The 25,202-nt window shown below is 41.8% G+C and overlaps 1 protein-coding gene across 13 annotated transcripts in view; it reads left to right on the forward strand.

The window, feature by feature from the left end:
- The window catches only part of EML1 (EMAP like 1), a 130,633-nt gene that overhangs the window by 43,956 nt on the left and 61,475 nt on the right, over positions 1 to 25,202 (forward strand). For 2 of the 13 annotated variants that reach the window (XM_056347054.1, XM_056347052.1), the window contains exon 1: positions 1,248 to 1,483. The exons of 10 other annotated variants lie outside the window; for them this stretch is intronic. In XM_056347054.1, the coding sequence (XP_056203029.1) occupies positions 1,417 to 1,483 (67 nt within the window). In that variant the 5' untranslated portion in view covers positions 1,248 to 1,416. Of the gene's footprint in view, positions 1 to 1,245; positions 1,484 to 25,202 lie in introns of those variants that run through there. One more of the 13 variants, XM_056347045.1, reaches the window with a different exon arrangement.

The raw sequence follows: 25,202 nt of genomic DNA on the forward strand, positions 1-25,202 counted from the left end.
AGGACTGAGACCTGAAGACAAGCTTTTTAAAGTGCTGTGACATCTTTTTAAGATCAAAGGTGCTAAAGATAAGCAATGCACTACTTTTCTTGTGTCCCTTGAGGAGCTTGAAATAAAAACGCCTTTCAGTCACCGGACACTCCAACATCCCTAGCACAGAAATTGAAGCCCATAAGGCATAAGGTAATTTTACAGTATTACTAGCCACCGGTTTTGTGCCACTACCCTCATCTCACCATGAACGGATGTTAAACCTAGATAAATGTATTAAACCCAGCTGGAATTATTTTAGTATCCTGTACAGGAAAAATGTATAACGTTCTTCAAACTAGACAGCCCAAATCGTATAAAACGGCACAACAAATTACAGTATGTATCTTTTTGTGTGCGTGTTATTGTAAGAGAGTATCAGTTACAGCATTATCTTGACAACTCTATCCGGCAGCCAGCCGAATCGCCACCGAAATCGGTGGAGGCCAGAAGGTGCTATTACACGCAGGCTGTTGCTTCAGTGCAAGCGGCGAGAGGAGCTTGAACCGACCTGGCAGCAAGCAGCGAGTGGCTGCAGCGAGGAGGGATGCTGAGCTCACGGCGCGGCGCTCTGCCCCGGCAGCTACCGCGCAGCGTGTGCGGGGAGCCCGGCGCGGCGCTCCCCGTGCCGCTCGCTGCGCGCCCGGCGGGTGCTGCCCCCCGTAGGGCCGGGAGGCGCCTCCGCCCCGCCTCGCCCCGATCTGGGAGCCCGTCTCGGCGCGCCCCGCGGGCAGGCGGCCGGCACGGCCCCTCGGCGCCGCGGGGAACCGGGGCTCGCCCCGCGTTCAGACGAGGGCCGGGCTTGGCGGCGCGGGGGCGGCCAGGCCCGGCCCGGCGCGGGGGCTCGGCGGAGCCGCTGAGGGGAAATGGCCGCGCCGCCGAACGACGCGGCGCCTCTCCCCGCTCGCCCTAGCGGTGCCCCGGGCCTCCCCGCTGCGCGCTGCCGGCCCTCCCCGCCGCCCGGCGGCTCCCCTCCCACCAGACCCCGCCGGCCCGCTCTGACAGGGCCCCGCCGCCGCGGCGCCGCGATCTCCCTTCCGCCTGCGAGCCGCGGGGCGGAGGCCGCGCCGCCTGCCGCAGAGCCGCCGGGCCAGCCGCCGCCGGGCGCGGAGCAGCGCCGCGGCCGGTGCGGAGAGCGCGCCCGCCGCCCCCCCGCCGCCGCGCCGTGACGGCGCCCCGCCCCGCCCCGCGGGTCTCCCCCCTCGCCTCAGCGGCGGAGCGGCCGCCGCCCCAGCCGCGGCGGAGTGAATGGGTTGCCATGGCAACTGAGTGAGGCAGGCAGCAGGCCGCCGCGGCCCCAGCCGCCTCCGCTCCTCAGCGTGTGGGCGAGGAGGCAGCGGGCGGCCGCCGGGACAGCCGAGGGGAGGCCGGGAGCGCAGCGGCAGGATGGAGGACGGCTTCTCCAGCTACAGCAGCCTCTACGACACCTCCTCGCTGCTCCAGTTCTGCAACGGTAGGGGCGGGGGCCGCCTCCCGCGGCCGTCCCCGGCGAGCGGCGGGGTCCCGGCGCCCCGGCGGGGCGGAGACGGAGGCCGGCGCGGGGAAGGCAGCGCCGGGAGCGGGCCTGTCCGAGGCTGCCGGCGTCGCCCCCGCCGCCCAGGGCCAGCCTGGCCGCGCGGCGTAACTCGGGGAGAGGGGCGGGAGGAGGAGGAGGAGGAGGGAGGAAACTTCACCCCCCTCAGCCTCCCCCGTTATACAGCGGGAAACCTGCCAGCCCTGGGCGCGGGGTGCCCCTGCGAGCAACTTCTGCGCCTCCGCCGCGGGGATGTGTACAGATATGTGTGCGAACGTGTGTATGTATCATAGATACGCGTGTGCCTGCCTCAGAGGCAGGTCTGGTAGCCCGAGCGATCACCCACCGCTATGTGTCCCCGCTGCGCCTATGCCAACCTGCACACACATGTCTGTGTGTCTGTCTGTGTGTGTGTGTGTGTACAGCCGAGCAGCGAGCGCACGCCGGTGACCCTGCGGCGCGCAGTGGCGGCCGTCCCGGCGGTGCGGGGGACAGGTGTCCTTCCGCCCGCGCCCCGCTCCGCGCCCTCCCGCGGACCCCCCCGCCGCCCTCCGCACCAGCCAGGGGCAGGTTTTGGCCGGCTTGATCCCCCTGCAGAGTTCAGGTAGCTGACCTGAACTGATTTTTCCTTCTGTTCTCTTGGAAGGTGGGGGTTGTGGTGGTGGTGGCATCGCCAGGGTGGTGGGGTGACTGGAGCTGCTGGGCTGCAGTGACAGGTTGTAAAAAAGGAAGAAGGAGGCGAGGAGCTGCCAGGATCCTCAGAGGAGGTATTTGGGGATTGGCCTGCATAGTATTTGGGATTATCCAGCTAGCTGGTGTTTAGTGTTGTTTGGGGGGAAATAAATCTGGTATTGTAAATGTTACAAAGAGTTCTTCATAGTAAACTTTATGCTCAAAACCACCTTATTTTGAGTCTAGTTATTGCTTTCTAACAGCAAACTTGCGAGCATTTGTAATCCCATATTTCATTGAAAATTGATTTTTGGAGCTCTTATTCCTCTAGATTTTAGTAGTGGTCTGGCTTTCTGCTGCTGTCTGAGCTGCTGGAGTCAGGTTCATATTAAATTGCATCATGACAGCAACTGCATCAAACATAGCTGCCTCTTCTCTTGGAAGAAATGAAGATGATAAATTCCACGTGATTTTCTTTGTCGTGTGGAGCGAGAAAGGGACAGGTTAGCAGAAAACTAATACGTGCAGACTTTGAGATTGCAGGAGCAGTTTTTCAGTGCGTGATGAGTGGTGCATGGGGGCTATGCATTGTGTGCTGACGCCGTACGGATTCTCAGAGCTTTTCAGGAGGGAAAACTATGACTCTGTACAGGGGTTGTACGCTAATAGCAGATGCCTGTTTTGCCTAAACCTAGTAAATATTTCATTTAAGTATTTTAACCCCCCCCAAACATGCAGCAATGTATTTCAGAGTTTATACCCTAACCCATTTATAAGCAAGCTGTCTTCCTACTAAAATCCCTGGGCTTTGCTTTTGCTAGTGTCACACGTCATACTTTGCATGATTGTAGCATGCATGTGGGAGCAGTAGGAGTAGCAACACTTTCTGAATAGTTTGAATAAGCAGAGTAGCTTATTTCTGAGAACTGTCACATTGATTTTGTAACTCTGAGCACCTATTACACATGATGGAAATAAGCCATATGTATTTGTGCTGTACATAGGTTTTAAAATCTTTGTTAATCCTTAAATACTATGCTCTAGAATGTGTTACAAGATTGCTTGCCTAGCTGTCATCTCATTGTAGATAGTGAGCTCAAGGGTTGTTGTAAACTTGTATTATTCTGTGTTTATGAAAGAAACTGGTTGAATTCAGAAACTTTTTATGTGTTAGCCTTCATTGAAACTGTATTAGAAGAGATGAAGAACAAGAGAATAAGGCGAATAAGGCCTTGGAGACTGCCTTGAGGTGGTCAGATACTTCACACAGACACACATGACCTGTGAGGAAGAAAGTACAGATAGAGGATGCCAGTGAGGTTTTTGAGGTTAAAAAGGAAAATAAAATTGCTTTACAGGGAAGTGGAAAGCTCTTGTAAGTGTCATGGGTAGTATGAAAGATGATGTGAAGTTGTGAGTGGAGCAGGCATGAAGAAGAACCAAACAGAGAGCAAGAAAGTGGTGGAGATGTAAAGGAGAATGTGGTTTTGATATAGGGTAAAGTGAAATACAGAAATGGCTGGTAAGCACTCCAAGTGGTCATTGCTGTACGTTGTAAGGTTTGCTGTTCTGAACCTAGAAGAAAGGATTTCATTTTAGTTTTACAAATAAAGACACGATGGAATTTTCTGATGGTCTCAAACTGAAGAAACGATGAAGAGACTGCCTTGTACGTATTGTGTTTGGAAAGACCAGGATACAAAGCCTGTTCTCCTGTAAAAATAACTGTGGATCAGCTGTAGGGTAACGACTGAACTCTAGCCTGGGTCCAAGGATGGCTGAACTTTTTCCTGAAGTGTTAGTGGTCCCTTCTCCCTGCTCGGGAGAGTGGCAGCCACAGAAGGAATAGAGGAGGAAGGGAGCAGTGGTGGGCAGGAGGTTGTGATGGGGGAGACAGGATCTTCGCTATTGGACCTAGTCAGATTGCAAAGGAGTAATATGAGGGCAAACTTACCCCAAGCTTCCCTTTCGCTCTAGAAAGGGCTCTGGATTCAGGAGAATAATTTGGGTCTTCCCCCACTCCACTTTTTTATTCATATGCAGATCTAGTCTGCATGATTGTTTAATAAGGTATTTTAAATATGTTAAGTGAAGAAAGAAGGAAGAGAAGAAAGAGGTGAGGAAAATATGTTCGTTTTGAGCTGCCTGTCTAAAATCTAGGGCAAATATTTAGCACAGCTAGTTCAAAGACACCTACTTTCTTCAACTGGTTTACAGAGCAGTAAGGGTAGGGTTGGCGTTTGAGAAATGTGTTAATGAACGCAAGTGTCAGTCTGAGATAGTATCAAAGCAAGAAATATTAACTTCCACTGTGATTTTAGGCAAGTTATTTCATTCTTGTTGCCTTAGTTTCCTTAGCTCTAAACTCAGAGGAAAATACATACCTATTTTGGAGGAGTTTATCACATTTGTTTGAAATCTCCCTCTTAACTTTCAGAGGACAGTCTCTTCAGATACACAAAGTGCTTTGCTAGTGGCTGTGCCTATTCTGTTTGTTTAAGACAGACACTAAAATAACTCATTTTCATGCCTGTCTAAGGGCAGTTCTCAACTTACATCTCGCTTTCTAGGTAAAGAACAATACTGTTGATTTATTTTGCATGTTGAAAAATAAAGTTTGTTTAACTGTGCCTGGTTATAGGTACCTTCCTTGCTATTGATGTAGCTTTTATGGAGTTCTTAGGTAGAAAGCCATTATGTTTATCTGCAGTCAATCAGGGTGTTAGTAATGTGTTATTTAAGCTGAAGGTAAAAGTGGTAGGATCCTGATAAGGCAAGGTAGCGTCGAGGTTTTTAGCGTCTGCTTAAAAACTGATGGAGAGAACCATGCTGGACATGAAACTACAGAGCAAGGCACGTACTGGAATTCTAGACAGTGCTCATCTTGCCTCCAGCTGATTTATTGAGCTGCAAGAGTGATCAGTCGTGATTATAGGCAGGTTGGGGAGGCACGTAGAATGTGGGCAGAGGTTTGTGGGTCCTCTGACCGCAATTCCTTATCCATTTATAGCCATAATAACGACCTAATAAACATGGCCTTCATGCTAATGGCTGTGGGCAGGATTATTAGGCATATAAAATAATGTAAAGGGTGAAATCTATGATTCCTGTCCTCTGCAAAATGCATGTCTGGACTTAGAGAAGGAAGTGACAATTTATCCTTGATCTGTTTACAACTTGTAGCATCTTTTTAATATCCTTCATCTGGCTAATGGGAGATTTGTAGCTGTCAAAACACCATTTTTGCAATTACAGGTTCCTTGTTTGACAGAAACTTCAAATTTAGAGTATCTGGGTAAAGCAGTAAAAAAAGTGTGAAGCAAATTCTTTCTTAATGGAATTGATTTCTTTGGCAAGGGATTTCATAATAGTAATTACCGTTCTGTTAAAACTGATTACCTGAAGTGTAATAAGTGTAATTGCTAATAGGAAAATTCGGAGTTTGAGAAAATTTTGAAGTGATAACTATATTAACATTTATGAAAAAAAGCACACAGAATAATAAAAAATACCCTCTTTAAAAAGTAACAGTTCCATTTTGCTCCTTCCCTCCCCCCAAAATCACTAAATCATATTATTATGATTTTTGACAGGTAATAGTTCTGATAACTCTCAGTCATGAAAAGTAAATAGAGTGAATCAGTTCATATACTAGTTGTGGTCAGTTTATTTCCAGTTTGAATCTTCCGCTTCTGTAATTATCCACCATTACTGAAAATAAATTGAATATATGTACCTTTTCTCTCTCTGACTTGTGTATCTACAAGTGGAGTGATGCCCTGTCAGCGAGGAAGTGAACACCACAAACAGGAAACCTTTTTGGACAGTTATTCTGGCAGCTGGCTCTTCTTTCCCATTTGAATCTCATGCTTCCTCTCCCTAATGTTCTGAAATACAGCCAGTTACCCTTTTCCTACAGCTGGACCAAAATCACACAATGTAGGATGGATTAGGGAAGGAACAATGGTAAATCGAGCCTTACAGCTTTCAGGTCACTAGTTCAAATCTGTCCAGGGTTGGAAGAGACTGTAATTTGTTTTATTGTGATCACTTCCTAGGAATAATGCAAAGCAAGATTGTATTTAATTTGGTTCTCAGTGGGCAGATTCATACTGTGTGTATGAAAAGATGTTGCAAGCATGTTCAGAAAGCTATTGCAAACATGTTAATAGCATTACTCATGTTTGTTGTTTTTCTCAAAGTCCTGTAACAACAGCAGACAAACAAGGCTTTCTCATGTTTCATCTCTAGACCTATTCCCTCCAGGACAGCAGCGTGTTTTGAACTCAGCACTGGAGGAGATACCCTACATGAAGGTTCTATCAGTTTTGTAGGACAGTAGAAGATATTATTACCTAAGAAAATGCTGTCTAAGCAGTTCTGGTTTTTTCTTTCATTGAGATTTGTTCTGGCTCTTACAATTGAATTCTTAAATGTAATGCTGGATTGGACTTTGCAGTAAGTATCTGTTTCACACATTTTGAAGCTCTATAGAATATAAGGTTGTTTGTTGTTTTGTTTTGGTTTTTTTTTTCTGTCAGCTTGCTTCTAGAACTTACTTTCTTCTGTCCTGGAATAAAGGGGAGGGGTGGCATAGAGACACACATTTTTTGGTATGTGCAGTAATTGAATGCAGAATAAATCAGTACACTATGAAATTAAAATAACTTGCTGTAATGGACACTTTCACAATATATATTGTTAGCCTATTAAAGCTCGAACTATTATTTTTAATAAGACACTATATAAGTAAAATGAATTTGTTGCCCTTTAATTAGCTGTGTATTTCTAAATAATGAATTATTAAAGCTCATTTTAGTCATGGATAGTGTTAATTGTAGTTACTGGAATTTAATTTTTCATTTGCTCCCCTCCCCCCTCTCCCTTATTTTTTTTGTTAACTAAACTTTTAAAAACAAATGAAAATGTAGACCAGTCATGAGAGAATCCTTCGGTGATAGTCAAACCTCAATAGAGAATCTGTGTCAGTGTTAGCAGTATGGAGAGAAACTACAAGTATCAAGTATTTTATCATGAATAAAACAACATACAGAATTGCAAATTAAAGGATTGGGCTCTCAGCAGAAAAACATGCTTTATCTGATCTTGAAGGAGTTTTTAAAAAAATTAATAGTACTTTAACAGAGTTGATAGATTATGTGTTTTAAATTCTAATTAAGATTAGCAAAACTCAAGATTCTTTTATTAAAACTTAAGCCACGTGCAAACAATTGAAATAAGGATTAAAACTGTATTAGAACTACATTATTAAAAAGTGAATAGATGAGGATACAGGGAGTACACCAGTCAGTGACATACATTTTAATAGTTTTTTTCCTGACTTCCCTTCCGCTTCTCCTTTCCTTAGAAATTTAACATGCAGATTTTAAAGTTGATGCTGCTGTTCTTTTGTCAAGAGAAATTGTGTGACGCTGTAATGAAGAACCTGTCTTTTAATCATTAAAATCTCGAGAAAGATGTGAGAAAATAAGTAGGAAGGTTGCTTGAATTGGTATAATGACTGAATTTTTTGAGTGGTGCTTGCTGTTTGGAAATGAGGCTAATTGTGCAACCATAAGGGATTGTGAAAGCTTAGAGGGAGTGCAGAAGGAACTACGGATGGTTATTTTCTTCCATGAAACACAATTTTAAATGTTTGTCCATTACATAATTAAAGTGTGGAAGTAGCTCCCTGAGGTTTTTTAGGGAGATGGGGTGGGGATAATGATATGTTAACATGATTTCACTAAATTAATTCTTTGGAAAGTAATTAAGTGAGATTGTCCACACTCCATTACTTCCAAAGAGTAAAATCTGACATGGTCCATCATTTTCTTGTCTTGCTTTGAAATGACTGATTATTGAATAAATATAATATATTCTTTTGAAAACCAGTATTGCAGGTCTATAGCAGTGTTTTAGATATTGTGGACTGTATCAGCTAATTGCCTTTTTGAATTTAAAATCTGAAATAAACACCTCATTGTGATAAAAGCAGTTTGCAGTTCTTGATAGCATAGACCCTGTATTTGACTGGAAACTTACGTAAGCTTCCTGCAAACAGGAAAGAAGAAGTATTTTTTGTTTTTAAGTATAACTTCTATAATCTGTTGCAGGTCAGTATATGAAACATTGCTACTGGCTTATGGTCATCTCAGAATTGTGTGTGAATGGGCACCTAAGCTAAGCTTTAAAATGTAAGGTTCCTAAGGTACAGAATAATGAGCACATTTCAATAGGTAAATAGAAAAGAGAGAGAAACAGTCATTGTTCCGAGCTAGTAAAGGCAAATACTTTTTAATTTAAACTTTGTAAATAACCTTGTATTGCATGAAAACTACATGTTTCTTTTTCTTTTTCAACACAATTGTGTTGAACAGCCAAACAAACAGAAACAGCTTTTGAGATTTCCCACTGCAGCTTCTGTACACCCAAGTGGAGATGACTGGGCAGTGGTGTGGAGAATTTCCCTGAGGCTGCGGAAAGTTTTTGTATCCTGAAGTCAGGAAGAGTTAGGAGCAGCTCATTTTTATTGTTATTATTATTTTCCTTTGCGGGAAAAAACAAAATCATCCTGAACCCTGAAAAAGACACTGATGGGCAGTTTCGTATTTATGTTTACTAAAACCAGTTACCACTTCATTGCTTCCTTTCCCCTTCCCCGTCCAACATTTCCCAAACTGTTTTAGGCAGAGCTATTGCTGCCTGGAAAGCATCCTCCCATCTTCCCAGTGGAGATGGTACTTTAAACAGCTCGCAGGGTCTTGCAGGTGGGTCCTTCTCCTGACCCTGAAGTAGGCACATCAGGCTTAGTGTGCTACACGACATGGTCCTGCTTCTCAGTGTCTAATGAATTGCACGCTGGTGGAGGATGGCTTCTTGGAGGTGGGCAAGGTCTGCAGCTAGGTGGGTGGTCTGGTGAGGCTGGCTGGGCTGCAGGGGGCAGCGGGGTCTTTATCTAAACTGATAAAAACTTTACAGGCATTAACATAGCCTGAGACTTGAACGAGTATCTGCATTGCTGCCCTTTTGCTTTATGTTTTCCAAATATAGGCCAAAATAAAAGGGCTGTGACAGCCAGGACTGTGCTCAAGCAATCTGAAAAATCAGGCCATCTTTTCTAGGTTCCTAACTGTGAACCTAGAAGTTGAATTTTGAATTGAATTTTAAAATTTAATTAAAGGAGTTCCTGCCCATGGGTTATATGAGGCATGGATATAAGGCATGTTTATAATAGCTCAGTTTAACACAGTAAGCAATTACTGATGTGATTTGGGGTAAGAGATGAAATCGTGATGCTGTACAGCAATAGAAGTTTGGCTGTGGACTTCAGTAGGACTGCAATACAGAGCTAACTATAATGTTATGCACTGAGGGAGGTGTGACGGTAGGTTTTTTCTTTTTCTTCCTTTTGTGCTAGACAGCGCGTGTGTGTGTGTGTGAGATCCCTGTGGTGACTGTGTTCAGTTTAGAAATAAGCAATTTCCTCTGTGTTCAGATGTTTTAATGAGCTGATTAGGGATCCTTTGGGACAAAAGATTTTATACATACAATTTTTAAGTTAAGCATTTATATTTTTTTGCACGGCTGGAGGCCTTTTTTTACTGAGTAGTGAGAAAAGATCCATTTTTTAAAATTTGGTGCTTTGGTGTGTGGTCTGGCTGATGTGTAGGTTGGGGTCAGCTACCAGTGGCATACAGGTAAGCCTTTCTCAAATAGTAAGCTGCAGGATCTGCAGCCAAAGGGCAGAATACTTTAAAAGAGGTATATCTAAGATGCCTTAGCTCGAAGATCCTGTATTTTAGCGCTATGCCTACATTAGCAGGAAATGTGGAACAAGAGGAAGAAATCTGTAAAGCAAAACAGTTCGTGGTGAGGACAGGTATCCATAGGTTTCTGCATTTGCCTGGACTGGCTCTAATCTGATGCTGTGTGCCAAACACACATCAGCACTTGAGCGCTCCTGGTGTGCAGCAGGAATGCACTTCCAAGGCTTGGCCACAATATGAACCAAAGAGGGGTGAGTGGTGATGATGTGCGAGCACCCTCTGGGTCTAAATTGAGGTATGTATTAGGGAGCCAGTGGTTGGCAGTCAGTGCTGCTGTGGCACCTAGAGCTGGGCCAGTTGTGCTGTCATCTTCTTTGAGAGACATTGTCTCTCAGTCACTTACCATCATTCTTTCTAATTTGGGAAGAAAGATGACTGGTACAATACTTCCGAAGAGTTGTCTACTTGCTTTTCTTGAGAAGAGATTCTTAATATCATGAACAAGGGACCATAGGACTTGGGCTCGAGCACTTCGTAATTCTGATGATTTATTAATGGTTTATCAAAAGCTCATTCTGGACACTGATCATGTTTAGAACTGAAAATTAAAAACTCTTGACTTCTTTTGAGTAAAGCTTAATGGATCTGATGAATCTAAAATCGAGGCTTTACATTTAAAACAGTTCTGATTTATTGAAAGGTCTGAGCCCGCTCATTGTAAAGGGGGAATACGGGTGTAGTGGTTTACCTGGCCTTGTTATTATTTAATAGCTCAGTGTTTCCACCTCTGTTTTTAAAGCTAAATAAACAGGCTACAAATAGTAAGGTTTTTGGTTATGGGTTTCCCCCGACCCCCCATCCCCCTCCCGGTATTATTGATTAACGTATGGTGAATTTTGTTTAGGTTGTTGCTACATTTGATAGTGTATTTATCTGAAAGACTTAGGATATTATCTGCACAAGTCTGAAAAAATGCTTCTGACTACAACAGCAGTAGTCTTTCAGAAGAAATGTATAGCTGAATTAAATAATTGTTTATTTAATTGTTAATTAAATAATTAAGTGAACTGTATTACAGCTGTCTTTTATGACCTGGATGCTTTGTTTTGGGTTTTGGAAGCAGTTAAAAAAGAGTTGTGGGATTAAATGTTCCCCTGTGAAATTGAAAAATGTTTGCTGTTGTGTTAAGCAAATGCTTTATAACTAAAATTCATGGAAGCTGGAAAATATGTTGTTTGGTATGGTCTCCTAAGAGCAGTATATCTGTATCTGCTCATTTTTTATGGAGTTCACGGTTGTAAGGCATTAAGGTGAAACTTTACAGCAGCGAACAGGGTAGTGTGGTTTACTCCAGCATTGTCTCATGTGTAAGTTATTTGAGAGATTCCGTTCTGTAGCTGTCATTGCTAGGTAGGAGATGTTTGCCAGGACCCTAACCTCCTACATGAAGGTATACCCCTGGGTCATTGATATGCTTATTTCTAAAATGTGTTTAAACAGGGAGAGTCAATACCAGGGCAACCTACTACTTGTTCGTTTTTTTTTTCCCCCCTTTTGTTCACCTTGCTCCCCGGCAAAGCTAAACTGAAAGAACCCTTTTCCCTTTTATCTGCTTCTTTTCATAAAATTTGCCTTATTTCTGATCCATATTGATGTAATAAAGTCATTCTAACTAGTAACTTTGAAGATGAGTAATACTTACGTGATGATGTTTCAGTTTCTTCAATTAAATGAAAAAATACAATGTAACAGAGCTGGGGCAACTGAATAAGGGACGTTAAAGATGACAGGCTTGGTCCTTCAGACATAATGGGGTAAAAGGGTGTATAGGGTTGCTTAGGTGTAAATGTTAACAAACCAGAGAACTGTGAGAGCTGGAAGATAGTACTGTAAAATTCAGGAGACTGAGGTTAAGTGGATTCTGGTCTTGGAGGCAAACCTGGTGCCTCCACCAGCCATCCGTTCCCATTTTCAGGCTACAATAGCTCGGGCAGATAAGCTAACGCAGACCGTGGGTCTGCTTGGGAGGAAGGTCTTGCTTCCTCTTCCCTCTCTTGCTCACTGTAGTTTTACCCACTCAACACTTGACAGACTAATTTGTCAGAGTTAATTAAACATACTAACCCAACAGAAAAAAACCCACAACAACAGACCAAACCTGCACAGTGTTTGTATGTGGTACTTTGGTTTTGCTTTTGCTAGGTTAGTTTTCTGCCAGGTTGGAGAATTAAATAAGCTTCCAGAGGCAGCAGAAGATAAATTATAGGAGTAGTGGGTGCTGCAGACTGGGGGCTGCTGGGTTGGCCATTGTGTCTTGTGGAACTGGACCCTTGCTTTTGTCATTGCAGCTGCTTGTGGCATCATGTGTTGCATGGCATCAATAAATTAATCCAAGTTAGAAGTGACACCCATCTGCTTTGTATTGTAGCAGGTAGAAGTGATCCCCTGTTTTCTGTAATTGTGCCAGGTGTAGTGGTGGTAGGCAAAATTTTAAAGCAATGTGTAAGGCGATACAGGGGAGAGGCAGGCAGCCACTAGAAGACTCTAATAGAGAGGAAGAGTGCTTTTTAACTGCTACAAATATGATTTATAATTGAATTAAAAGTTCATAGAGATGGAAAATTACATATGCATCATAAATTTAATTTTCCATCCAGTCACCCATTCAAAGCAGAGTGGACTAACATAAATTTTTTACCATTGAGATTCCTGCATTTCTTTGGTGCATGTTTAGCATTTGTGGTTGCTTTCATGTGTGTCTGTGTTTTTTTGTTGTTTTGGGTTTTTTTTCCTCCCTGGAAGCTATGAGTCTCAGTATTTTTTGTAATTCTTCATAGGCACTTTGCAAAATGTGACATCACATTTGATTTAAAAAAAATAAATAGCCCCAGGTGCACAGGTGTACTCACAATATTTTTATGCACAGAAATTTTAATTCGTAATTGCATATAATCTACTTTTTTTTTCTTGTACTTTCAAACTTTGCAACTATGTATTTCTTAGAATTTTCTTTTGAATGGTTTAGAAAGAAGTAAAGTTTCTAATAAAAGAACAATGATCTCTTCTTTCTTATATTGTCTTTCTTGGGAACATACTGGATCAGGGGCATGTTTATCAGATTATTCTACAATTTAGCCGGAAAAGGCATATCCTAAAACCAGAATTAATCAGTAATTAACGTCATCAGTGTGATGCTGCTGCTCTGTTCTCAGAATTAATTCTGGCTGACTGCAGCTGAAGCATTTCTTTTGACTACAGCAGGCGCATTGCAAGAGGAAGGTCCGCAAGATCTCTCTGTGCGTTGAGGAATTTAAACAAAAATACGCTTGCAGGAGCTAGCAGTCGTCTTCAGTGGGCCCACGTAGGAAGGCTGGGTTAAAAGCCTTGCATTGGAGAGAGCAGTTGTGTGTCCCCTTTGTTTGCTCTTCTTCGCTTCCAAGAAGCTGAAGTAAGCCCGAAGCAGCTCCGGTTATTCCTGCAAGGCTCTGTAGGATTTTGCGAAGCCCAGAAAGCATTTGGTTGGTGCTGGGTTATTAAGCCTGGTAGCTGTGACTCAGAAGGTTATGAGAGATTTGTGTGCATATTGTTCCAGGAGAGGGTGACTTCAGGGTTTTTCCTTCTTTCTAGCTTTTTCTTCTTGATTTTTTAATTTAAAAAAATGTTTAGCCTCGGGGAGCCCTCTACTGCTTCCTGAATTTGGCAGTTGCTTCTCTTGGTTTAAGTCTTTAGGTATGTGCGATGTGAAGCTTTGAAGTAGCTGCTGCCTGGCTGAACCAGGGGGGCAGGGAGAAAGATAATAAAGTTTGTGCTTTTGACATTTTCTTTCTTTCCAGCATGTAGATATTTTAACACAAGAGTAAGTGAAATGGCTATTTTTAGTAAAGTCCCTGTAATGACATAATTGCAAAGACTGTGTTTCTTTTATGGTTTAGTTTCAATGTGGAACAATCACTAAAATCAGTGGTGGGGAAGATCATGTGTATTATTGTCAGACTTTTGATATCTAGCATTAGGAACTGGTTTATCCATCTAAGAAGTGGAATGTGAGATTCAAGGGGAAGGTGTTTTATTAGTTTCCTTGTATAAGACCCCATGGACCACTGACTGACAAGTACTAGAAAAGGTGAGGAAATGTATTTGGGAAAACACAAGCTTTTGGACCTTTGTAATTCTGGTTCTGCATAGTGTCTGCCCATCCTATACTCAGCTCGGCAAGCAATCGTTTGCAAAGTCCGTGGTGGTCTATATCCCAAACAGCAAGCATGGGAAAAACCTGTCTTTGCTTTTCCTAACAAGGCTCTTCAGATGCTTTCTCAGCACTACTTTTCTGTGAAGAAGTACATCTTCCCCCAAGGATAAAATACATATAGGCCACCTTCTCCTGGCTAGTCCTGATGTTTTCCAGTCTGGCTCCCTTAAAAAGAAGTGTCTTGAGGGGAGTGGATTAGAATTAGGACAAGTACATCAGTGAGAAGAAAAAGCTGTTTCAAACATCTTGACTGTGGCAGGGTGAAGGTCTTTCTGGTTGGGTGTTGCCAGACATGGCATTGAGCACTTCCTGCACTACACAGGTTAGTATTAACTAAGAGTACTAGATTTAGTATTGGCTAAAATATATTAAGTGATTTTAAAACAATTAGTGTTATGCATCCATTGCTCAGTTTGCCAGGCTGTCTGGGTTCGTCCACTGCAGAGGCCTGAGCGGCCTGGCGTGCCATTTCAGCTGTAGTCTAGGGCACAAACCCTGTGCAACAAGGGGAGTGTGCCCCATGGTATTCGCAGGGGCACCAATATTGTTTAAACCTTAGTTTATTTAATTCATTTGAATCATTTTGTTCTGGGTTGAGCAAGACAGCTTGTTGGGGTTCTGGATCAAAGTTGTTTGATTGGTCCTTATTGATCCCTGATGTTCAACAGAGTGAAATCTCATTTTGTAAGCAGAGGAAAAATCTTTGTTGTTGTGACTTCTATGCACTGTGGAAGCTTTATCAGTTTTGTAAATGTAATAGTAAGGCTTTTAGTAGAAACTTCATTTATGTTAATAGCATAAATGATCTGGTTTTACTTACAGTTCATTGTAGTACCTTTTGTTCTGATGCATAGGTATTTATTCAGTTTATCTTTGTACATAACCATTTGTCATACTAAAATTAAATGTTAGACTTGTATAAAAATGTAAAATCATTCTGTGCTGGAAACCAATTCTGTCACTCCCTTAACAAGTCAGCAACTTGGATGGTTGTGGAATCTTTCCCCTTCCAGTCACAGCTGGGAAGAATTGACATGTTGTTGCTCTTAAAAGTCCCTGTTACCTGTCCTTTAGCGAGCTGTGGTTATGAGCTGCATACTAAATCTCAGTTATCATATGTTGCAATCTGTATGAGCTGAATTCCCACTTGCATGGCTAGAGTGGAAATGTGGGGCAGTCAAATAGGCTCAGTTCTTCAAGTCTCCCAGGATGGCTGGTACAGAGTGCAGTGAAGGCCAGGGCGTTCTTTCGACCTTTTATAGGCACAAACCTTGGGAAACAAATGAGCATTGTTAAAGTGACCATGTCTTTCAGATTTTTTCATCTTCCCCCCCTTATGATAAAAGTAGCAGCTTTGAAGGAAAAAAAAAAAGCTTTTGACAGTTTTGACAGGCTTCCACATGATAATTAGATAGTAAAAAGAAGGTGTGGGTTGGCAAGGCATTAGATATGAATGATATGCAAGTTCGTATGCATTTTTCTTGAAGCAATGTTGTGCTGAAGATGAAGCCCTCCAAACAGTTGTGTAAAGCAGAGGTTTTAAAGTGAAAACAGGTTGTACCCATTTGAAATAATCCAAGAGAAGCTGGAGAAACCTACTAGCACTCTCATTTCTATTTCTGAATAACTCCTTTGTCTAGGTAAGAAGTTCTTAATACAGTATATTATGCATATAATCTTAGAAATGTTTGCTTTAGCTTCCAGTTACACCCAGTGTCTTATTTTTTCTCTTGCAAATTAACTTTCTGGGATAATAACGTTTTTCTTGCACTGTATATTCTGAGCATTACCCTTCCTGCCTTTGCATCATGTTGAGGGAGCAGGAAGGAAGAGCTAAAGGAAAAGATGGGTTTTGTAGTTCGTATCAAGGAGAAGGAGCAATGGACAGGGGGAGGGAAGATGAAGCAGGGCCTCAATGCAGCTGTAGTGTATGAATTTTATAATGAGTCCACAGGAAAACGGATTATGAGGCAATATGCACAAGACAGAAGAAAATATGTGGTGTTTAGTATTTCTGTGGGGTTTGGGGATATCTGACTTAATTTGGCAGAGTATCGTCAGTAGGTCAAAGGTAGTGGTGACAGCAGATTTGGGTTTGGATAGTGGCAACTGCCCCCTCTCCTTCCGCTGTGTTTCTGGCTGCGTGCTTTGGGTTTTGTGGATGCCTGGGTGCTGTGCCTGCTGGGAGCCTAATTCCAGACTTTCCCCCTGCATCCTGTATCCCTGCTCCTTCCTGAAACAGGGATCCACTCCTAGCTGCTGAAGCCCCCTGAGCTCCTGGCTGGGCAGTGCTGCTAGCTCTCTGCAGTAACTGCTGGTGGGAGGCACTTGCCCCACGCCCTGGGACCGTGACTCCCAAGCGCAGCCCTTGGAGGTGATTGCGTCCCTGCGTGTACTGACTTGAGATACGGACAATCTCTTCCATAGAATTAGTAGCAGCGACAGCTGCCTGCATTGCAGGGACTTGTCCATGGGCAGTCGGGAGGCAGCTGTGAGGGCCTGTTCCATGCTGCCAATTTTTAGACACTATTTTCTCTGCAAATTTTTACCACCATTTTGATTTCTTGAGAAGGTCAGGCTGAGCTCTGGAGGAGACAGTGCTGTCAAGGGGGACCCTTTTCCCACCACACAGCTGCTCTGTCCTGTTTACCAGGCTGAGAGTCTTTCAGAAAGCAGATGTGAGCTGCCAAAATAGCAGATGATGTTTCTGCTGTGCGTGCTGCAGTCTCTCATAGTATTGGCGTTAATCAGGCTTCGTGTGCAGATCTCAGCAGCACAACTGAGCATCCACCAGCCTTTGCCACACCTGACTTTAGCCCCACAGAACAGCTAAGGAGACCCTGACTGGAGGCTGCAGGGGCAGGGCTGGCTGGATTTTACCCAAGATGGATGTGGGGGTCATCTTCCACTAGACCAGGTTGCTCGAAGCCCCATCTGACCTGACACTGAACACTTCCAGGGATGGGGCATCCACAGCTTCTCTGGGAAATCAATTCCAGTGTCTCACCAGCCACTGAGCAGGTTAAAGAGCAGAAGCCTCCAGAACCTGCAGCAGGAGAGCGTAGTCCCTTGCAGAGTTTGTAAGGAAATGCATATTTCTTGGGTCTTGTCTTTGCTCTGCTGTGAGCAGCTGTCTATGAAACAGAATATTTTTTTATTTTCTGGTACAGACCCATGGATGCTAATACACTGTCCTTACTGTTGGTTGTTTCTGTGGATGAAGTAGCAAGCAGACAGAAAGTTCCAGCACCTCTGGAAAAATTAGGAAAATTACTAAGCTTTCCTTTTTAAGCTCTGGGGAGTTAGAAAGTGTTAGAACTAAGGCTTGTGATGAAGCTTAAACTATTTTATTCATGTGTTATAAGATTTTTTAATTACTTCATCACCTCTTATAATTTTCATAGGCATTGTGCCTCATTCATTTCACAAGACAGACTTTCCCTGAGTCCACTAGATCCAGCAAATATCTTTAATGCCAATGTGAAATCCAGTAAATATAAAGCCAGTAAATTTGATATCCAGTTCAGAAACATTTTTTTTTTTTTTTTTTTTTTCCTGGCAAGGAGAGATGGTAAGGTGTTGAAGTACTTGCAATACGGTAAAAATGCGCATATAAAAAATACTGGTATTTTTCTAGAAATTTTTCTCTTTATTGAATATGGAAGTGGGAACAATCACACTGAATGACTGTTCAAAATGTGTTTTTCAGTAAAATACTTGGGGTTTGTTGGCTTTTTTTGTGTGTGAGTTTTTTGTTTTTACTTGATAGTGTACTTATGAAGCTTTTTTACATTTGAAAAAAAAAAAAAAAAAAAAGAGGTGTGGATAAAATACAGTTGCTCAAGTGTGTGACGACTTTGCCTTGGTGGCACTGTCTGCTCCAGCAGTAGCTTGAGTGTAACTGGGATTGCCAGGTCAACCAAGATGATTTTTCATTTCTTTTAAACTTTTGACTTTGCAAATATCAAACACTTGGTTTTGGTGAAGAATCAACACTTGGAAAGTTTTTGTTGCAGAGAAGACCATTGAGCTTGAGGAGTTGGGTCACTGGCCCAGGGAAGCTGTAGCCCTGGGAGTGAGACTTCTCTGCCATGGAGAGAGCCTGATGTCTGGGGGTTTTCCTAAATGGTTATGTTAAATTTTGGGAATATGAGCTTCTGATCTGTGTATCTGACCATGAAATTGTTTATTATGTAAGTATTTCCATGCTGAAGCTTTACTATACCAGGCTTTACTGTCATCTGTCTTCTACTAAAATGAAGGGTATTTTGAAAAAGCCATCTCCTGCTTACCTTGTCCAGCATACAAAATTCATGTGCTGAGAGAAGATACTGTTTTCTGAACTATCTCTTCAGTGTAGTGGGGAGAAATGTTTTTCAGTCAGTTTCAGCCTTTTTCCCATTTCCCATAAATCTAGGGATTTCCAAGTTCAGTATGTTGCTCAGCTTACTGCCTGTGGAAATCACTGCTCTGTGCTGTGTTGAGGTTTACTATACCTGTGTGTCATTTGGGGCAAATCTTATCACTGAAATAATCTTTATGTACTTGGAGACGACTAATCTGGGTTCAAGATTGCTTTTAAAAATATACCTGTTTGAACTGTAAATAAAGACTATAATGGTATATGCTGTCCCAGCACATTTTGAATTTGACTTCTGAAGTTCCTGTCTACCAAAAGAAAAAAACACCCATAAAACACTTGAAGAGGACAAAATAAGTAAAGAAATAAATTCCAGGTTCGCGAGTGAGAACCCTGAAAATATTATATTAATTTAGTTCAAGTGGCTATACTTGCCCTACCTTGTGTCTGTATGTTTGGATACAGAGGTCTGACTAGCTCAAAGTCCACCTGCATCCAGAATGAAAGAAGCATAAGAGAACTTTTGCCTTAAAGCTGTATGGCTATATTAGCCTTAAAGGTTTGTCTGTGCTGGTAGGCTTCACCTTATCCACAAAGGTTTGAAGCTCAGATGCCTGGTAGTCACGGGGCTGAGAGAGCTTTATCAGCCAGGCTTTCTGCAGGGTTTGTTCACACTAGTACTTCAGTGCCATTAGGAAGTGGCTTTTAGAAAAGGATTTGCTGTGCACAGTCTTTGCTGATCTAATCTCTCAGGTGAGACTCATAGGGGAGAAGTACTGACTGCCACCAGAAGGAAATCAGTTCCAGAAAGTCCTTGAGGGAGAGGAACGGTCATGAGCCAGGCTTTGCTTGGACCTTGGCCTGGGACTTGTTCCCAGCCAAGGGTGGATCAGGCATCTGCTGGCTCCCTCCCTTTTACTGAGGACTCTCTGTGTAGCTTTGGGGAGGTATAATACTGCATTAGGTGATCAAAGCATATTTGTAAACTTTTCGACAAACATGAAAGCTGTAAAATAGATTATCTCTGTCTCCTCCTCTGTCTCCTCCTCCATGAAAACCTGAATTTCTTTTAAAAACAGGCAACACACATATCGTTGTAGCATTGCCAAATGCTGCAGAGGATGGGGCAAGCCTTGGAGTACAACTCCTTTGCTCTCACAGGGCGGCAGGACCACACTTGCAGAGTGTGCTGGGAATGGCATTGCAGCTGGGTGAAATTTGTGACAATGCTAGGCACCCCCATGCGGTGTGAAAATAAGAATATGATCTCATACTAGGGAATCCAGTTAAAAATAAAAAGAATGCAAATTGTCTTAAATTAGAGGAGCTGAATGCCAAGCCAAATAATTTTTCAGATCATATATGTCTGTTTCCTGAAACAAACCTTTTGTTTATTTATTTATTTTTTTTTGTAGGATAGGAAATAAAGGGATTTTCTTCCTTCTCTGTATCCTAAAAAGCCCTAAAGCAGTTTTCTTCCTGGTTCTTACCAGGACATCTAACACTCTATCAAATGTAGTGTTTCTGGCTGCATTTGAGTCCTTGGCAAGGCCAGTTTGTTCTTTCTGCCTTACTGTCAGTAAAGGTTTTTTGCTGGAGAGTGGGAATGCATGATGTGAAGATTTTAGAATAAAATATTAGGTTACTATTAATTAATATATTGAAGGAAGACTTAACCCTCATTGAAGATGAAGATGGACAGTACATGAAAAATTCCAGTCTGCTGTGGGTATCATGTGTAGGTTTGTTTTCCTTCCCCCATGCAAAAAAGGCTGTAACTAGTTAATTTAAGTACTTCTCACGAGCACTAGATTAACTGGCAATAATGAAAAAAAAATTAAGTACTGTGAAAGACAGTACTGAGCAAGACAGGTTTTAAAAGAAGACTTAAAATAGTTTTCTAAATTTGAAATCATTTTTTCCTTTAAATATTTAGATTGTGATTTGTCTTTGTGACAACCTGTAATGAAACCTAATGTTATATTGCATTAATTTCAGAAACTAAAATATTCACGAGCTACAGAGTTCTGAAGAAAAGTCAAACCACTGCTGAAAGTGAAGCCATTAGCTGAGAACAAGTAACCAGAGGTTGCAAAAGTGGAAAATCTGCTTTTGACATCAATAACCCCTTCTGCAATTGCAGGAGGAATATTTTGTTCTTTTTGTATTATGTTGCTTAGTTTTAGTCTGCAGAAAACAATTTAAAAAGCTGATAAGCCTTTAAGAACTTTAAATGCAGATGTTTGGGGGTTTTAATCTTACAAATAAATACTATTGATTAGAGGATGAGATTTTCCAATTCTTAATTCTCAAAGGATACACTTACGAAATAAGACAAAGCACAAAGTATTTCAAATTGATAACTTTGGATAGCAAATGGATTACTTGCTGTTGATGTACTCTCAGTTTTAGTAAATGCTTAATTTCTTGGAAAAAAGTGTTTTATTTGCTTATGTATTTCTGGTGTTTAATCATGTTTTCAGTTTGGTTTTTAAACCTTATGCATATATGATTGTAATTTTCATTAAAATTTCCATAAGAAATTATAGGTAAAAAGTTAATGGTCCAAAAATTAGAGTATCAGTTGCTGTTCTAATATCAAATATGGAAGTTAGGGACGTGAAGAAATGTATGCTAATGTAAGTAGTTTCTTAAGTGTTCATATAGAGCTATCTCTACAGTAATATAAAGGCTGCGTGTAACTGCAGAACAGCTAGTGGCTGGTACATGTTAGTGGTTCTTGCTTGTGTGAATCAGCTTTTCCCTAGGAAAATCACTTAAGTAGTACACAGCAAGCAGGATAAAATAAAATTGGTTTGTAATGCTTTGTCACAGGCTAACATCAGTAACTTTTAAAAGATGTTTCAAATCAGTTTTCTTCCCTTTTACATCTGTCCTGACTGCAAGTAAAAGTAAATCTTTCTGGTTTACTTGCCGATGGCATAGTTGAAGCATCCAGTGGAGACATCCAGGTTTTTTAAAGGCAGTAAAAATATATTGAGCTAAGTACTGAAATGTTTTTAAGAAAATGGTTTATGTGTACCAGTATATGGTGTTTGCTTGCATGTGGTTTAAAAACATTTAGGAGAAGCAAATCTTGCATCTAGGTTGGTTCTTGTTTAACGGTGCTAAACAAAAGCTGAAGACTTACTAGCATACATTGTGTGAGGAATTTGAATTCATCCCTTGCTAGCTTTTGTAGGATGTCGTGGATGTGGAGCCATAGCTGTGATGTGGAGATGAGAGTCATTGTACATGTTCTCCGGTGTTCTACAATCTGCTTTTCTTCTCTTGTTCTTAAGGGTGTGATACAGGCACATCCTCAGCCCATCACCAAGAAAAGATGGTAAAACACAGCCCAGCTGTTCTGCTGTGAGGTACCTCGATTAATTTCCCTACTGGTACCTTTCTTTACAAGTTTGTGTTAGGCTGTATAGCCAGCTTTTTAACTCTAGGCAGATCCCATGGTGTCGCTTTTTTCAAGCTCCTATTCTTGCATTAATATTATGCTACAGAAGGTCATCTTTATTCTCCTGGCTTTTCACAATGTTTGGGATTTTTTTTGTTGTTGTTATTGTTGGTTTTTTTTTAATGGTACAAACTGATCCCAGCATAATGTAGAGGAGTGATAATTTGTTAAAAGGTTTTCTATTGATTTCTATGCTCAACAGAGCCAACACAGTAACTCTGAACTGTAAAGCATTTACACTGATAGACCTCTTATGGGGAAAATTCCTCTAATTTATTAATGTGTCAAAATTATCCTCCATCTTCCACTTAAGCAGTATTGGGGAAGATAATTTTTAACTGGTTGATTTCCAAGTAGAAGCTCATCTACCATCTGCTGGGGAAAAAAATAGTAGGCTGCTGGTTATAGCTCGACAGCTACACACTGGTGAAGGGCACATGCTTATGGTTTCACTACAGTGATTGCTGACTAATTAGCCACAAGGAACTTTCTGAGAATTTTCTGTTAAGATCATTTTTTTTCTCTCCCATTTTGTTAATGAGTACAGTGCACCCAGCTGTGAGGCTCTGAGTGATGATTGCTATTATGGATTTATTTCTTCAAACTCTGCCTCTAATTTTAGGAAGTTATATTCCTCGTCTTTAAGTTTCTAGTGGTAAAACTGTAAAAGGACAAGTTATTCTTCAGCGAATGTTGGGAAATACAGTAATAAGATTTTATAAATATTGGACTACAATAGCTAGCTATATTAGAGAAAAATACTGCTCACAAAAATAACCATCTGTAGTCCATATATAGTAGGTGAATAGATATTTAGGTTACAGTTTTTTTATTAAAGTGGTAGAAACTGGTCTGTTCTCACAAGATGATGCTTTGCGTTACTGTTACTGTGGTCTCTTTTAGATCATGTCTCTCTCAGGTTCCCAGTGCAGTCCAGAGTACAGCATTAGGTGGATGTGTTGGGATAGATAGTTGTCTTCCCGTTTCCTCCTACACATATATACCTTGTGAGGACATGGAAAAACTAATCTGGTCTGTTCAGATTACTTACTGTGAGATGTACCTGATTGTACTGAACTAGGGCATCTCCTTGCAATGCTAATCACTCTTAAGTACGTGTATTAGAATGGGGATTGAACTGAAAAGTTGTCCTACCTGTTCAGAGACTTTATGCATATATACATATATAAGCTTATAGATAGGCATGGTATTATTCCTATAGCTATCGAGTTTAAAGAAAAGGTGTGATTTCTTGTTCCGTGCAATCAAAGCTTTCCAGCTATAAAAGCAGATATTGTGCTTGCATTTGTATCCTATTGCATATACTTTTATAACAAAATGCAGTTAGAGGATTTCACATTCTAAAGGCCATTCCATTAGCATTCAGCTGGCAACCAGTTTTGATTTCTAAACCTTCAGGTAAAGCAACATGCTTTTACAGTTTTACCTGTAGTTGAAAATTTCAGTCTGTTTTTTCCCTAACCACACAAAATAACAAGATTAAACAGGATAACATTATTTTGGGCTTTAAATCCACTTGCTTCTCACAGTGGAAGGCTCTAATCTGGTCAAATCAGGGTCTAGCAGACAGTCCAGTATGTACCAGACTTTATGATAAGCTGTTGCCCATATGTGTTGTCATTGTCCCCAGGAGACAAGCCTGGAAAGCTGCTGCTGTGTTTCAGGTACCATACGATGTTTTGCATGAGAAAAGTGGATGGAGAAAAGATACTTAGTCTGTGAAATACTGTCGACACTAATCTTTTAAACAAAGGAGCTTGACATAGCGTTGTCAAAGGAAACTAAACCTGCTGTTTTATTTTCCCATTGTTCTCTTGCACAGAGAGTCTTTTGGTCTGCAAATGACCGCTGACATTATGCCACAGAAATTGCTATGAGAATACTTGGTACTTTCCAGATCTTGCATCTAAGCCTGGCAACCTGTCGTGGCTGCATTCCCCTGTTCGTGTGCCACAGCGAACTGCTTATGTTCATTTTGCGAGTTGTTTTCACTTTAAACTCTGAATGGTTGTCTCTCTTCCTAAGCCTGCTTTTTCTCTCTGTTGCTGTCAATTCAGGCAGACTGTATCTATCAAATAGGTTGACTTCTCTGCCCTAGACTCAAAGATGCATGAAATGAACCAAAAAGGGAGGACAGGATTTTGAAGATGTGGGAGATGCCTGTCACAGAGGGATGTTTTTTTCTGCACTGTTAAAGAGTTTCAAGCCAAACAGATGGTATTGAGAGAGGTGAAGCAGAGAGGTCATTTGAAAGTTACTGGTAGTGTGACTCCCAGGAGCTTGAAGGAAATAGTTTAAGTAACTCAATTACTTGCATGAGAACTCAGTGATGATGTGGGCAGGAGAAGGGGAGGTTGCCAAATGTGTATCAAGTGACATGTACCACATCTGACAGCTCTGCACTTACTGGAGTCTGAAAAACATGGGCCTTTACGGGTGAAAACATGTTTCTGGAGGTGTAGCATCTTCAGTGTTCTTACCTGCTTGCTAGTATGCTGGGTCAAATCCAGTCTATAGCTCTCCCTGTCTAAATTCAGCTGTGGAATTGTGCTTTTTTGTTTGCTGATTTTTTTAGTAAGTGCTGTTCTTAACTTTCTTTCCTTTGGTGTCGTAGGCTTTCTCAGCAGCTACTATGTTCTGCATGCTGGGAGTGGAGAATTCCTTTCTGTCCATGTGCACGTTTCGTAAGACTCTAGTAGCAGTCCTGAAGTTCATAGCAATTTCCAAGGAATGTAAATACTTGTACCAATTAATTTCAGGAGAAGTGCAGAGCATGATACACTTACCAATATCTCTCAATGATGGAAAGTATTCCTACCAGTTAAGCTCAGTTCGGGCTTATTGGCACAATCTATATTTTTCTGTTATAAGAAGGGTATCTCTGTGTGCAGGTGATGCTGCATTTTCACTGCCATCCTTTGCCATGTTTTCTGTCATGTGGGTTATCTTCAAGCTTTGCCAGAGACTACTGTTGGAATTTGGTATCCCCAGAAGGCTTAGATGTCCTTTTCTGATGTCCTGCACAGTGTCTAAATTCAAGAGGCAACTCTGGCAAAGACTTTAAGATGCTGCTTTTAAAGTGTATTATAATAGTGTCTAGCAACCACACCCCAATAGTG

The sequence above is a fragment of the Falco biarmicus genome, chromosome 7 (genome assembly GCF_023638135.1).
Source record: "Falco biarmicus isolate bFalBia1 chromosome 7, bFalBia1.pri, whole genome shotgun sequence".
NCBI classification, from domain to species: Eukaryota; Metazoa; Chordata; class Aves; order Falconiformes; family Falconidae; genus Falco; species Falco biarmicus.